The sequence below is a fragment of the Watersipora subatra genome, chromosome 3 (genome assembly GCF_963576615.1).
Source record: "Watersipora subatra chromosome 3, tzWatSuba1.1, whole genome shotgun sequence".
NCBI classification, from domain to species: Eukaryota; Metazoa; Bryozoa; class Gymnolaemata; order Cheilostomatida; family Watersiporidae; genus Watersipora; species Watersipora subatra.
In genome coordinates this window covers 872,927-889,859 of record NC_088710.1, presented here as the reverse complement: position 1 = coordinate 889,859, position 16,933 = coordinate 872,927, and the positions used below count along the sequence as shown (strand labels likewise).

Sequence of the window (16,933 nt, the reverse complement as noted above, 5' to 3'; positions counted from 1 at the left end):
ACTCGAAGCACCATCCACGTTAAACAATCTCACCCTGACATACATTAAAAACTAAATTATTCAACAAGAAAAAAAATAATTCAGCCTTCCTCAGAGACGCAGGAGCTTTTGAGCAGCAAGAGTTACACTACACGTCAAACTACGTAAATTAAATCGCATTCCTGACACTTGCTTGCTAGTAGTGCATTTACAACATTATCAATCAGATTTACAAATGAACAAGCAATCCATACCCAATATGTCCTAAGACATCATTAGTGCAACGATATATATATATATACATATATATATATATATATATATAATTCATGGTTCGCTAGTAAATCCAACAATTACGTCAGTTAATTTATAACTCAGCAAACTTCAATCAACATAACTAGCAAGAAAATTTTCCTTTCAAAATTTGATAGTCGGTACAGTCGACTTAAAAAAACATCCACGAAGCTTGCCAGTATGCCTATAAGAGACTGCAACCAACTTTTAGCAGGTTACTATAACAGATATCTATTATATTATACATAACTTTTTAAGACAAAAACATTTGATAATGCATTTCATGCTATATGTATGCTCTACTGCAGTAGGTCAAACAAATGTATTTTGTTCTACAAAAATTACAGGCAGCCACAATATGACACTGATAGTCTTGAGCAGCGCATAAACCTTTTACTGTTACCAAAGCTACAAATATTTTTGAAAATTTTTTTGTTTAATTGTAGCTAGCGCTCTTTAATACTACATATTGTTATATTGCTGCCGAATCGATGACAGATAAAAGCTGTCAGAATGTCAGCGCTGTAAATATGACTACTTAAAATATAGATTGGCTAAAAAAACTACGACACTCTTAAACAAACATATAAATATACTCACTAGCATAATGCTTTATGGTGACTCTCGTCCTCGCTGTTGTAATATCCACGAACCGCACTTAATGACTTTTTCATTCATGTTTTGCCCAAGACGTTGATGGATGTAGTAGCTGCAGTGAGTCCACTGTTCTATTAACGTAAACTACGAAGCAATGTTTGGAAACGAACCTACTGTGTTCCCACTAGGACTTTTTACCTCAGATAAATGAAGTTGTTAATGAAAGTTGTCTTTTCACAGCAAATGGGGCGCATGACTTCAACCAAGCTGAAAATCTTTAAAAATATTAACGCTTTAATTAGAAAATATCAACTTTATTTTAAACAAAATTAAACTATGAATTTGAATATTTTTTTTAATTAAATAGATATTCGAGTGTTTTCTGCCATGGCTACATCGCATCTTACATTTTTATATGAACCCTGTAGCGAATATCAACAAATCAATTTTTTCCGTTTTCAAATTGGAATTTGATTTTATTTTTCTTTATTCCAAAACTTCATTGCTAAAGAAGTGTTTTAAGTTCGTCTATATTTGGCATTTTAATTCACTATTTTCACATTTTAACTCAGTTATTATGTCTGTGTCTGCGATGCAAGTCAACAGGTCAAAGGCCAGCAAGAAAGAGGATGTGAGTTAGTCGTATTCACGTTCCATAGCGTGTTTTAATGCGTATTATTCTTTGTATTACTGTGTTGGATTTTTCTTTTTGGAGTTAATGCTTTTGGTATTTTCATTGGCAGTGGTTTACTTTAGGTGTCATATCGGGTTTAATATAGGATAATTGGTATTTTTAACGTAAAACATGCCAATAAGGTCATACTGCTCAGCTTTGATTTATAGTTTAAGTAGTTTTAACCTTTTAAGTGACAATCAGCACGGCTTTCGCAAACATTTTAGCACTACCACCCAATTATTGGATGTTACACATTTTGCTTCTAAAGCACTGGCAGAACGCCGAGAGTATCACATAGTCTCGTTTGATTTTGCAAAGGCCTTCGACAAGGTGCCCCACCAACTTTTAATACACAAATTGAAGGCTTACAGATTTGATACAGGTACCCTCAAATGGATAGAAGCGTGGCTCAGAAACAGAGCTTCTGTAGTTCAAGTGAATGGTTATACATCACATAATTTTAGTATTAAATCAGGAGTACCTCAGGGCTCAGTGCTGGGACCCCTATTGTTTATTCTTTACATCGATGACTTGCCACTCTGTGTGAAGGACGCTGACTGTCGACTGTATGCCGATGATACTCTGCTGTGCATGGATTTGACAAACACCAGCCAGCTGGCTTTGCAGACTAACGTTACAGCATTACAGCATTGGGCCACACAGTGGGGCATGACATTTAATCCAGAAAAGTGTATCCACATGCAGGTGGGCAGGTCGACACCAGATTTTAAACTTTTTATGAACGGAATTTTTATACCACAGGCGAATGGTCTGAAATATTTGGGGGTTTTCATACAAAGCGACATCAAGTGGCACGAGCATATTTTAAACATTACTAAGAAAAGTAATAAGGCACTCGGACTTATCCGACGCTGCCTTTTTAATGCAAGCATATCAACAAAAATTGTCGCCTATAACACAATTGTTCGACCATTACTCGAATATGCCTGTCAGGTATGGTCACCGCACGCAAAAGGCTTAACTGACAAATTAGAAACAATTCAAAGACGGGGGGTTCGATGGATTTTCAGACTCGGGCCTATGGATAGTGTCACAGAGTGCATGCGTGTAAATAACATCCAAGAACTAAAAGATAGAAGAGAAGATTTGGATTTGAAATTTTTAAAAAGAATTGTGTTTGGTCTATACGATCTAGACCTCAATAACTATATCTCTTTTAACCCATCCCACCAAACCCGTCATGGAGTAGTCCACCCACATTTTAGGATAGACCAATATAAGCACTCTTTTTATAATAGAATGGCACCGAATGTTGTGGGTCAGGGCGTTGATGACTCCCTCAGTTTGTAATACGATCTTGGTATTGCAACAAATTAGGTTTTAGCGTTCTTATCAATCATTTTATCTCAAATTTTATGTTCATATAATGCCCTCGGGCGTATTGGACAGATTCGAATATATATATATATATATATAGACTTATGCGTGTTAGTTTTCTGATGTACATTGGATCAGAGCACCAATTGTTGTGTATCACGTATGTATCTTTACTCAACAGGTTGGCGTTATCAATTGATTATTCATGCATAGGTGTAAATCAGTTTGATGTTACCATCGCGGGGTCATAAAATAGGGCTGTTCTATTCATGGTATTTCCAAGAAGAATATGATTTAACTTTGCTACTTCTACTTGATAATATATATTCTCGTATTTGATACAGCATGTTCTTTTGTGTTTCAGCCTATGAAAAAGAGAATTCCCACCAATCCTCGGTACCGAGATGTCGAAGCTGTTGTAGATTCAGGTGAACACGAGTGATTGCTCCATGCTGGACCTCACTGAGTTTATCTCAAGTCTGGCTATTGTTACAATTGCTTTAGTCATTTTCCCTTGATTCTCTTCTTCATCACTTTTGTCACACCGCAATGAGATGAATTCGTTGAGCAAAGAAGAGTTTCATTTAATCTAAAAACCTGCTGAACAGTCCGAACTTCATTTAAGCAGTTTTTAGTTGAAGATGAGAAATTGCAAGGCCATCTGAATGCTCATGCTTTCATGGTATGACTCATAAGGTTGTTAGCTGCATCCTGTTTAACTAATTATTGTTTACCTTCCAGGCTCAAGTATGACCAGGTATCTAAAAAGAATTGAAGAAATAAGAACAAGTTAGTATCATCAGTTGCTATGGTAGTTGCTATGTTATATGCTAGAGTAGGCACTGTAGTAGTTTCTATGTTATAGGCTAGAGTAGGCACTGTGATAGCTGCTATATTATACGCTAGAGTAGGCACTGTGGTAGCTGCTATATTATACGCTAGAGTAGGTGCATGATAAATGATGCAGTAGGTTTCATAATAGAGATGGCAATCGGCCTTTCAATTATTACAGTTGATTTCTTACTCAGCATGTGTGTTCACTCTTACTACGCATTCCAACCAATTCTAAATTTATCATTTCTTGGTTTAGTTAAATTGCCTCACTCATCTTTAGGGAATACTTTTAAGTGGAACTACTGGAACAGTATGAACACCTGTGAGAGATCTTTGACAATCTTTAACTCCGCAGCATGTGTCATTTTTTTCATACCCTGTACATAGCCCTGTCCGCTATACTTAGCTCTTTTGCAGACTACAGATACAAGCCAAATGAGTTGTTTAAGAGGATGAAGGTGACAACATTTGTCCAACTGGTGGGTTGTCTCTAGTCAGTTGTTTCTGGTCACGATGAGATAAAAGTTGTATTCACTTTTTTCCGCTGTCGAAGAGACTGCTTAACCTCGCGTGTTTTCGTAGGATTGCACAATTGTCTGTAGGGTTACTCGTATTTTCTTCTAGTGATCTACCCGTGCATCTGGTATGCTGTTTTACCATCAATAAGCATTTTTGTTTGTTTTCTAAACACGCCGATGTCTCAAACTGGGGCCTCGAGTCACTTGCAAGCTGTCAGCTGAACGCTGCTTCAAGCTTCAATTATTTTATAAAGGTTCCTCACAAAACTCATGGCTTCCTATTTCTTAGAGGTGGAACGAGACACGAGACGTCTCGAGTATCAACCTGTCTCGTATCGGCCTCGTCTCGACTTTACTATTGCCAAACTCGAGACAGGAAATAGAACTAAAGCGCCTGCGCACGGTTGTTAAAACATGGCTTCTTGCGGTAGCAACACAACTCCATATATTGTAATGGATTGCGGGCAACTGCCTTTAAAGTTATACCCGGTCCGTTACTACCTGTTGCTATTGATTATGTTGGCCACTGAGTCTAATCATGTAGTCCGGACAACGGCCCTGTTATATTTTAGTTCGGTTCTGTGTCCTTAAAACAGATACCGGGTCGTATCTAATTACTCTTCGGATCATCCAATTTAATAAATAAGACTTTTGCGGGTAAAATGTCTGTATTTTATCGTATCGTGTCTAAATACCAAATGCCCTTCATAAAATTCGGGCCTCTTCTACGTATATACTACCAATCGCGGTTAAAACTTGCCCGGACACGGAGAAACGAACGAAAGGCCGTGTCGACCATAGTCCGTGTTCGGTTAACAATGACGTTTTGTTAGCTCAATATAAGAATATATATGTGCATGTATACAGTAATTAATATAATTTCATGAGTACAATTTAAATATAATTCACATACTACAGTTAATACACAAACAACACTTAATATTAATGAAACGATAAGAATGAAAGTGTTATCGTGTGTTCTTTTAGTTGCGGCATTTCTTTCTAGAGCGCCGGCTATCGGTTTCATTACATTAAAAAGTAAGAACTATTCAATAGATGGTAAAAATATACATGTACAAAGCAATATGTTTATAATAATTATGATCAATCAAGCTCAAAATTCTTAGAATATATAACTTCGGTATTTTAGAGTTGTTTGTGTCACTTTTGTTTACAAAAACTACATGCATATCACTATTAAAATGTTGTATTTAAATCGTTTACACCAGGTGAAAATGCAATTTAAAAATAGTTTTATTAATTTTATATATACCAAGTAACTAGCACTTGTGTAGTGAAATCATCACCAAATGCTCATTATTTTACTGTCTCGTGTCTCGAGTCTCGAATTTTTACAAGACAGTGTCTCGAGTCTCATCTCGAACTTAAAAAACCTGTCTCGTTCTACCCCTACTATTTCTTATATTCTTATTCTAGAGTTATAAAGAGACTAGACTTAACTCAGATGGTTAGAACTTGCATTGCGATAAGGTTCCTATTGTTTCTTATTGTACTAACATCAGTTTCGTTTCAAAGTACATTAATAAATATTGCTAATTGTGATTGCATTTTGCTCAATAAATTTGTGAAGTTTGAAGTTGTCTTTTCTTTTAGATTCACTCTCAAAAATTATATTAACGCATAAGGGAGATTTTAATAATCGGAGGGGCCTTCAGCATTGTTATTAATTTTTATAACTCAGTCAGAGTGAGAGCATCAAAACATCACTGTTCTCATATTTTGGTGAAAACTTGCAACTTTTAGTTATTCTTGATTCCAGTTTGTGTAGACACATGTAATAATAATAAGTTAATAACATTATTGAATTTATCCAACCCTATGTGTGTAGAGGCTCACGTATATACAAGCAAGGCTTAAAATTGGAGTCAAGCTTCTATGATGGGTTTTATAAAACGGATATCAAATAACAATCAGTTTTTAAGAGATAATGTGTAATTTAGCTATTAGAATTTTATTGGTACTTGGTGAAAAGCAAAACCAATGAGGATATGATAAAAATGCTAAGAATAGGTTTTCAAATGTGGTAAACATTTAATGAATGTGCATGACCCTTTATACAGTTGTCTGTTCAACTTTACATGAGCGGACAACTTGTAAACTTGGGTTTGCAGTTTTCTTATTAGGTTGATAGGTTCTAGATCATTGCTAAGAACGCAGCAGTTTAGTAATTCTCTCTATACCCAGACTGTCAGTACTGCCTAAATAATTTGATGATCATGTGACCTTTGCTTACAGGTCATACAAGTGTCAACAGTTGATGGGGATATGTTCTTTGATGAGCAGAGTGAGAGTGAGTTCAACTGTACATGCTAAATACGTCGTATCTATCAAATTTCTATTTTCTGTAGGTGCTCTTTATATATCTCTATGTTGGTGTCTTATTATCAAGCAATTATCTACCCTGGTGTTTAGTGGGAGACCGTCCTGACACAACCCGCACCGAGCAGATCCAGGAGGATGGAATGGATGTTGATCTTCCTCCAACTCCTCACAATCCTGAACATAGCAACGGTGATGCTGGTGGAGATAGAAGCACTGCCAGGTCAACCCTGCATGGGTTAGAATAATATGTCTATGAAATAAATAGTTTTTCTTTGATTACGCACTATATGTACATGCATACAGATATATAGGGACGTGTATACACATACATATAATATGTGTTAATAGAAGATGGAGTAAAATCATTGTTTCTGTTAGTTTCATACACCTGAAAAAATGGATAAAATGTGTGTGCGATGTATATATACATCTATCTGTTTGTATGTATGTGTATGTATTTGGATGAATATGTATATATATATATTTACATATATGAATATATATATACCATAAAACGTCTAATTGAACACCACCTCTATTTGACCGCCACTTTGCCATTCTTTGATCTTTACAAACCTAGAGTAAAAAATGATCAGTAGAAAAGTGTGCACAAAATCAAACTGATGACTCGGTTACGTTAATAACAATTATTTCGTTGTTTCTGTTTGCATCGAAGCCCCTTTTTCAACTTCAACGTTTTTCAAATCTTTTTGTTAAAACTTTGAAAGCAACACTAGAAATCACTAACAACTGTATCAGGCTAATAGTAGTGTTTATTGTTCAACGCGGTCTTGAAACTTTGACATGTTTATGGAAAAATGGTTTACATTTACGACGGTAGGCCTATATGAATGACTAGTTTTAGGCTAAAAGTTGTGTTTGGCGCCTATCCGGCTAAAAGTTCAATTATTTGTGCGAAACGGTACGTGTAAAAGTTTTGCTCTGCTGAAAAAATTGTTTGGACAATAATATCAAATAGTTTAGCAGTGCAGAGGAAGAGTTGAAGTAAGAAGGCATGGTGGAAGGTAATGAACAACCAGAAGAAGGTGGTCGTTCCGTCGGAAGCAACAATGAGAATGCAACTGGCCGAGCGAACGGTGCAAATATTTTTGTTTCAAAATTGTTAATCTTCGTTTCTGCATGTATTATAAGTATGGTTTGTTTGGATCACTTGTTCATAAATATATATTTGTAGCATTTGATCGACTATCATTATATAACTTATAAATTTGCAGATAGATAGCACATTATTTAATATTTATTTCTTGCTATCAAGTATTCTTCTATATGCTTTTATTGCACATAAAAAGACAGTTTTAGCTGCAATCTGTAACCAACATATCAATGAGTGCAATGAGCTTTTATGCAACATTAATAAATGTAGTTGTAAAATGGAAAATATGCCTTTAAGTTTAGAATGAAATAAAAAAATTGAAAGCTCCCACAATTTGCAAAGCGGGGTATAGGCGATAGATATCAACTGGAGATATTTCTCGGTTTTTCAAAGAATTTATGAAGATATGTTTGACAAGTTTGTGGTAAGTTAGCAGATGTATTGCATCCAAAAGGATTATTGTTGTTCTGCGCGAAGAAGAGTGCAGAATATAGGCAACATTCGCTTGACCTATAAAAGGGTTAAATATAGCTTCCCTAAATTCTGACATGCTATTTGAAAATACATGCCAGCCTCTATTTGAGCACCACTATTAATGGAGGAGCGGTTGAAAAATAGAGCACCATGGTGTTCAAATAGAGGTTTTACGGTATTTACATGTAGGGTATGTATATATGTTGGTATGTATACATGTATTTATATATACACTTATATGTACATATTTTTATGTGTAAATGCATGTATATATGTATACGATTACATACATGTATGACAGTTCTGTGGTAACAGAATGTATTGATTGTAATATCTGAACTCGGATATTAATAACTGTTGCTTATTTCTTTCTGTGGTCAGGAAAAGGTAATGCTATGAAGAACGGTTGTTGGTGTCTTCTGTGCACATCGTTTGCAATGCTCAACCTCTATCACAACTGTTCACTTTTGTCTTTATTGAGTTACCTCGAGGGATGTAAGGTCCTTGATGTTATCCACTGTGTTGGGAGATTCAGTCTGCACTAGCACAGCTTTCGTTTAAATACTCTCCCTGGTTAGCTTTTGTTTATTGAACCAGGCAAAACCCGTTTGTATCTTCAAGTAAAGCTCAATGGGAATCCAACACAGACGATCTAGGTAATGATTTGGTCATTTACAAACCTATTGAAAGAATGGGTGGTATCTATACGCCACCAACTATCGGTAGGCGAGTGTGACAGGAGGTTAGTCATCATTTGCACTAGTATGATAGGAGGTTAGTCTTTATTTGTACTAGTACGCTAGAAGGTTAGTCATCATTTGCACTAGTATGATAGGAGGTTAGTCTTTATTTGTACTAGTACGATAGGAGGTCAGTCTTTATTTGTACTAGTACGATAGGTCAGTCATTATTTGCACTAGTATCATAGGAGGTCAGTCTTTATTTGTACTAGTCATGCATCATGCACTGTTCACTATCCTCCAGATTGATTACTGGTGTGGGAGAGTTTGATACTCAACATCCTGCAGAGTCGTCCTCCGACAATAAAGGACCTGTATTTCAGCAGCTGCCAGATCGTAACCTCGAAGAGCGACCATTCCTCATTCTTGATGTCAGAGACCAGGATGAGTACAATGCTTGTCATATTATAACGGGTTAGTTATCCCACTTTCCATAATTGATCTTGTTTTGTATGGAAAAAATACATCTTATACGAACTACTCACTCGTCTATTGTAGCTGAAAGCTTTCCTATCGCCTATCTGTCCAGGAGCTGCAACTATGAGAATAAGTCGATGCTTGCCTATGTAAGTAACTTTCTTTCGCTGGGTTCTCACCAGTCACAGCCGCCAACCCTCATAATCACCAACCCTCCTCATAATCACCAACCCTCCTCATAATCACCAACCCTCCTCATAATCACCAACCCTCTTCATAATCACCAACCCTCCTCGTAATCACCAACCTTCCTCATAATCACCAACCCTCCTCATAATCACCAACCTTCCTCATAATCACCAACTCTCCTCATAGTCACCAACCCTCTTCATAATCACCAACCCTCTTCATAATCACCAACCCTCCTCATAATCACCAACCCTCCTCGTAATCACCAACCTTCCTCATAATCACCAACCCTCCTCATAATCACCAACCTTCCTCATAATCACCAACCCTCCTCATAGTCACCAACCCTCTTCATAATCACCAACCCTCTTCATAATCACCAACCCTCCTCGTAATCACCAACCTTCCTCATAATCACCAACCCTCCTCATAATCACCAACCTTCCTCATAATCACCAACCCTCCTCATAGTCACCAACCCTCTTCATAATCACCAACCCTCTTCATAATCACCAACCCTCCTCATAATCACCAACCTTCCTTATAATCTTCTCTCACTCCTTACTCTGTGGTGTTTGTCTTCCCTTTATTTTGTGATACCCGTTACGATAGGTAATTTTTCTCAGTAATATCTTACTAATGTTTTCAGTTTCAATGTACTTCAGGTAGCATAAAAAATATCGTAGGGGTAATGTGAAATGTACATGGCTGTCTTCTAGGCTGACGACAAATTCATTGTCATCATAGTGTGAATACAACCACTATATTCTTCTGATGAGGTTTATTTCTGTCGTCTGGTAATTCATTTAACTGTCACCTTGGTCACGTGCTGTTTCACTTGAGTGGTAAGGCAACAGCCATTTTGCTTTGTACGCATAAAAATTTGTAGATGAAGTTGTGTGCTCTTGGATGTTTTTAACTTATTCTCAGTGATAAAAATGGTAGAACGCTCACAATGGTGTCCATCCACTCAGGTGGCACTAATCAGTAAATTTCTCCTCATCATTTTCAGTAGAACCATTTTCTACTCATACAGTACTTTTCATAGCATTATCTGTAGCGAGAATGAACTTAGTAGTAGTTAGTATATCTATAGAGTGTGTAATCGCACCACTATGTTGAATCTTAAGGCTATAATCTAGTGTATAATGGAGTGTAGAATCATAGATATATAGGCTGTATAATCATAAAGCTATAGACTGTAGAATCATAGAGCTATAAACTGTAGATTCATAGAGCTATAGGCTGTAGATTCATAGAGCTATAGGTTGTAGAGTCATAGAGCTATATTCTGTAGAATCATAGAGTTATAGTCTATAGAATCATAGAGCTATAGTTTGTAGAGTCAGAGCTATAGTTTGTAGAATCTTGGAGCTATAGTCTGTAGAGTCATAGATAGAGATCCCCAATTCTAAATTCACCAGCCGATTCAAATACCGACCCGATACATTGATTCTTATTGAAAAATGCATAAATAATTGTTAATCTTATTATGCAAATATAAACATTATTAATTATATTAATGTATTTATTTGTTTGTATTTATGAAAAAAATATACGTGTATATACATGTTCACATACTGACATACCATGCATGTAGTAACAAAACAGTCCATGTTTCTTGTAATTTGTAAATAAAGGTAATTACTGTTAGTGGTACAGTTCTCTCTGTGATAAAGAAGTCTTTCTTCTATTGCTGGATAAACTGCTGCTCCTGTACAAGTTTAGAGCAAGTCAACGTTTCTTTTAATTACCGTTAGTGATTCAGTTCTCTCAGTAAGAAGTATCTTTCTTCTATCACAATCTATGTAGCCAGGCGTACTGAAGAGGGACTCAGTTTCCACAGATGATGGAGGACAGGCTAAATACCGATAAGCCACTATGGTTACCATTTTTTGCACGGTACAAACGATACATTGTATCGTCAGGATCGAGAGTGTGATGGATAACTTTATGCATCGACTGTTTAAGTTACTTTCATAATGCTAGTAAATAGAAATATTACAGTGCGTTTTTGTCTCCCATCTTTGTTTTCTTGCTCGTGTTTAGCTGCAAAAAATCCTATCGCTGTAATTGGGAAATACTACACTTTGTGATTACGTCCTGACTAAAGCAAAAAGGTTCCTCAGCTGTGTTGATCAGACTATAGACATGAAATAAATTGTGTGGCAGGCCTGAAATTCACTTGGTAAAAGTAAGGAGCTTGCAGCTGATAATTTTTTATTCGTGCAGCAGGCTAAAATACAGTTTTCTGCAAAATAGTTGATCTGTAAAAAGTATCGGAAGTTTTAGATGGTTTCATTATTCAGATACTTAACACCCATATCGGCACCGATACTGATTCCGATACCAAAATCGGGGCAACTCTAGTCATAGAGCTATAGTCTGTAGAGTCAGAGCTACAGTCTGTAAAATCATAGAGCCTTGGAGTCTAAACTAAGAGTGCCTCAGATTATGAGACCATAGAATTATGGAGCGTATCCATAGAGTTATAGATTGTAGGGTTACAGGTTTATACAGCAAAGCATCTATTAAAATTATTTAGTAAAAAGAGCGATTGAGTTTGAAAACGGAGCTCGGGAGCATCGAAGAGCAATTGTTTATAGAACTGGTTAACACTATAACTTAACAAATACTAAAGGTTTTTATGGAATATAGCACTGTGTGTGTGTGTGTGCGTGCGCGCGGAATGTAAAAACATCAACCAATAGTTTCAAGTCTGTATATACTCAGAGAACATAAAACCTCAGAGTTGTAAAGCCCAGAAAGTAGTGCCCTTCAGTTAAGAAGCTCGGAACCATAGAGCTATGGAGCTTAATATTTTAGAGCATAGAACTATCACATTGACAAACTTACCGGTAACACACAATTCTCAAACTGGAATTAAATGTCACAAGTAGCAGAGTTAGCCAATGTGAAGTATATTCTGCTGCTACAGTCTCATCTCACGCCGGTCAGGTGACAGCTGCCTTTTGTACCAGTTCTATTAGCTAGCATTCCTTCTGACCATATCACTTCGCTTGTACAGAAGAATCAGCCTGGGAAGATTATAATCGTGTACGATGAAGACGAAAGGGTCGCCCCTAAAGCTGCCACAACTTTGGTGGAAAGAGGCTATGACAATCTCTTTCTTCTTTCGGGGGGTGAGAAGATCTACTTTTTCATTCTAGATATGTAGCTTTTCCTGTTTCCATCTATTGTTTAGGCTGTGAGTGGTTATGTCTACTGTTTAGGCTGCGAGTGGTTATGTCTATTTATATGCCTAAGAATCCTTAATTGAAGAACACATTCAGTGGTTATATATACATCGGCAGCATTTTATTCGCTGTTCAGGGTGCACACTCCGTCTCAACTGTTATTTGTTGTGAAATGAACAACCGTAGTCAGATACATGTAAGGATAGCTTAGTGCCCGTTTGACAATTAGTGGGAGTTGTCAGTTCATGTCATTTGTACGCGAAAGAGGACAATTTCAAATATAATTTGCAGGGCTGAAGGTGGCAGCGCGGCTCTACCCACAAAGCCTCATCACAGGAGGTTTGCCAGTTTCTATAGCACCTGCTAACAAGGGTAAACCACTAGAACCGCCCAGCAAGACATTCTTCAGCCGAGAGGATGTCTTCACGCTCTTGGATCAAACGGAGAGTTCCTATGACAGTCGGAGTAGTGTCTCAAGTGAGTCCTAACACCTGCTACAAGATGTCACATATATATATATATATATATATATATATATATATATATATAGACAGACTATATCATGTCATATCTATGTGTCACATCATGTACCTGTTTATAGGAGTTTCAATTAATTCATAACCTTGTTACATCATTCAGTTGCTGCTAGTTTTCTTGTAGTTTAAACACGTACTAGGTATGAATCGAACCCTATGATTCTTCAAGATGTGTTTTCCTTTTTTTGTTGCAAGAGATTTTTAACACTTTTCAAGGTTATCATGTAACTCTGGCGAGAGTCATGCACCTTGTTTAACTTGTAAAACTCGTCTCATCGGTGAGAATAGCCTCGTCCGATATTTGTAAAGATGCAAGTCTCAGTGAGTTGAATTATCAGTTATGAAGGCCTCCGCTAACCTTCATTACTCGCTCTTGTACACCATAGCAGGCTGATTCATCTTTCTTTGTCCTCTCTCTGTCGTGTTACATAACTTTGCTTTTGGATTTTACGGAAATTATGCATCTTGTCAACAAGCTTTGGTTTTGTTGTTGAGCTTGTGAAATATTTTAATGCGCTATAATTGACACCCTATAGCTTCCAGAGTTATATTTCTGTATACATTGTCCGTCACTATATTTTCCTCGTGTACAGTTCGCTTCCATTTGTCACACTTGTGAATAGATGAAACTTTCACCTATTCAATCTTTATTTTCCTGTGTTGGAGCCCCCTGGCCTGTGGGTGAAGGCTACATCAAGCCCTGTTCAGTGACAGGGAGTTCATTTCTCTTTCTATATATCGTTAGCTACATACATTGCTCATTGTTTTTTTTCAGGTCGGGCTAGTCACGCCCAGAGTCGGGGAGCCCCTAGTACGGCTCGTTCCAGTGTCTCCGCCGCTTCAACAAACTCTCAAGTTATTCACAGGAAGCCATTCCGATAAGCGACTTCTGTTCTCACCTACCATGACAATTGCTGCCGTCCGACTCAGTCCAGTGTTCAGTAAAAGTTGTTTCACTTTGTTTTATTTGCAGACCGTTTTATCTTTATACATTATCTTTCTTTTCATTTATTTATTTGTGAAACCTGAATCCGACCTGCAATTTTATGCGCAATTTTTGTGTGCAATTTTTATTGTGTACACACGCTGAGTGTCCTGTATTATTTAGCCACCTGTGCAGTCTGCCTTCAGCTCAACAGTGCTTCTGTAACTTTACACTGATGTACACCATCATTTTAAATTGAAAGAACATTCACTATATCATAAGGCCGCGTCTTATTGTCCATTATACAAGTTTCACTATAGAGTACGGGGAGCTGGTTGCTAATGACTCTGTTGTGCTGTAGCAGCGCGTGTCTGTCTTTTCAAGCGCTGCCATCAGTTCACTGCTCTATCTTCACATCACTTTCTTGTAATGAGTGTTTTCATCGGCTGCCATATAATGTATATAATTAAATATTTCCATTCTCAACGATGCCATGTTATAGACTGCACTAATTAAAATGTAGTATGGCTTGGAAACTCGTTTCTCTTCCAAAACCTGTTTGTCTGGCTCGGCCTGGCAGTTATGGAGCTAGACTGGATCAATAGCTTTCTCTCTGCTCGGGCTTTGTTCTCCCCAAATGCTATTAGGGATGAAGGTAGTTACGTAACACACTTTCAACGTAACTGGCTTATTCAGGTAGACTCAGTAATCAGATTGCCTTTGCTACACACTGCTACAGCGTTGGCAAGTCAATTAGTACGAGAAATGGCTATTTAAAGCGTATTAGACTAGTTCCTTCATTAAATGCAGCTACAGGAGGGCTAGTCTGGACACCCTCTCGAACTAATACTCTATGTTGACCGAGTTGCTAGCCACTTGCTGGGACCTGGCTTGTAGACCAGTTTAGGGTCACCGTGTTTATTGGGGTAAACTGATGCTATTCCTCTCATCCGTAGACTTACAGTGTCTGTCCAAATTTGGATGTTCCGCCCTCACCTTCACGAGAATACTTGTTTTCAAATACTCGCAGTGCTGACCTCAGAGTGTTAGTTCAGCTGTCCATAATAGAATACTAGCTCTAGCATTTGTCCCTATTTTATTTCTCTTGTATTTCATGTTGGACTAGCCCTTCCTCAAAATATGTGTATGGTAGCGCACGGTAAGATGGCACATGACAGACTTCTAGAATATACCGAATGCTGCTAAAGTTTTTCTATTCGATGCATTCTCTCAGGTTTGATTGGATGTTCAGATCTGTCCAAACTGTGAGTAGTGTTCATCTGTTTCATACACTGTTCCTTGGTACCTATTGGCATCTTGATGACAGGCCTATGACGAAGATTCAGGTTCACGTTTTGCTTGAAAGAATAAGTTGTCTAAATTATTTGATGTGCCGTTGGCGCATTCTCGCTCAGTGACACAGAAGTGAGAGTACTGTTTATAGAGAGATCCAGCAACTTCTTAAAACCCTGATCACAGAACTAAAGACTGAGTAGCATAATAGACAGTGGGGGGTCTACAGTCTCTCATGTCACTCGTAGAGTTGAATTTGTTAAAACGAATTGTTTTAGCGCCCATTGGGTTTAGCTGTGAGGTGGATCTCTAGCTGACATGTCGCAGTGCACAGGATAAAGGCTAAGACAACCAATTTCAATCTACAGGGTATGATGGCAGTAATGACATCATTGCTGGAAGTGTCTACTCTGTGTTTAGTGAAGTCATGCGATTGGATACACTGAAGTCATGTGATTCTGTGCCATTTTTTATGCTTCAAACTCAAAACTACCCAAAATTCTTTTCAAAAAACGTCTTTATGTTTTTAAAACCATCTTCTCCTTTTGCGTGTTCATTTTATCAATTCGTGTAAATCTAGAGGCAGCATGTGTAGACCATTTCCATTATGTGGTACTTTTAAATAGCCAAAGCGAGAGTGGATATCAAAATTCAGTATCTTCATTTGGTTTTCAAATAATAAGAGTACCCAAACATTCAGAAATACTACATTTCTTACCTAAAAATTTAAAATTGTATAAAATTTGAAACAGATGCTAGTCGTTTGCATGTCCAAGCCCTAACTATGGTAGTTGTGGCACGAGCAACTGATTATATTTTCTAAATTGATTATGCAACAACGGCTTGTAATTAGCTCAACCGGCAGGATTAAACGATGCTTGCTCTCTTCTCAGAATGCTCTCTGTATATCGCTGTCATGCCAGAGGTCACCTACTTCCTATCTAGATATACCACTGATGTTGCCACAGAGATATTGATAAATTTACTAGCCCATGGTTGGATACACTATTTACTGACAATCCACATATGTATTGAGGGAAGTGGATGAGGGCCACGTGAAAAACTTATATGGTAAACAAAATTTGGGTTTAAAAGTGTTGAAGTACATTTTTCACTTGGCATGTGCATTATATTATTATATTATTATATTATTATCTAAAATCTATTCAAGCTTCTTTGTTTTTTATATGCCGACCTTTGTCCCTCTTCAAACTGGAGATTTGAAATGTGTCATTGAAGTTTGTAAGATATTTTTGCATATGATAAACAATTTGCTTGGTTGATGATAGATTTATTATTTTGTTTTGAAGTATCCACAATTATTCAATGGGTTGTTTTGCTGCTGCGCACTTTTCAGTCTCCTCAAATGCGTATTACAATATCTTTGTTGAAAGGCAAAAGACAGAATCACTGATAGACTGTCGGTGGCTATTCAACTGTTTAAATTCAACTCTTCAATCTCTTCATCA

General features: G+C 37.2%; 2 protein-coding genes across 2 annotated transcripts in view; one reads left to right on the top strand and one right to left on the bottom strand.

Moving 5' to 3' along the window:
• The window catches only part of LOC137391693 (epidermal growth factor receptor-like), a 74,981-nt gene extending 74,052 nt beyond the window's left edge, over positions 1-929 (bottom strand). Inside the window, exon 1 of the mRNA XM_068078219.1 lies at positions 874-929. The gene's annotated coding sequence lies outside the window, so the exon portion shown is untranslated. The remainder of the gene's footprint in view (positions 1-873) is intronic.
• A 411-nt stretch (positions 930-1,340) lies between these two features.
• Positions 1,341-14,665, top strand: LOC137391386 (centrosomal protein of 41 kDa A-like). Its single transcript, XM_068077842.1, has 11 exons — positions 1,341-1,501; positions 3,249-3,312; positions 3,626-3,673; positions 4,136-4,197; positions 6,493-6,547; positions 6,670-6,814; positions 9,152-9,321; positions 9,406-9,473; positions 12,542-12,656; positions 13,002-13,187; positions 14,022-14,665. The coding sequence occupies exons 1-11, from the start codon at positions 1,448-1,450 to the stop codon at positions 14,126-14,128; spliced, it is 1,074 nt and encodes a 357-aa protein (XP_067933943.1). The 5' UTR covers positions 1,341-1,447; the 3' UTR covers positions 14,129-14,665.
• The last annotated feature ends 2,268 nt before the right edge of the window (positions 14,666-16,933 follow it).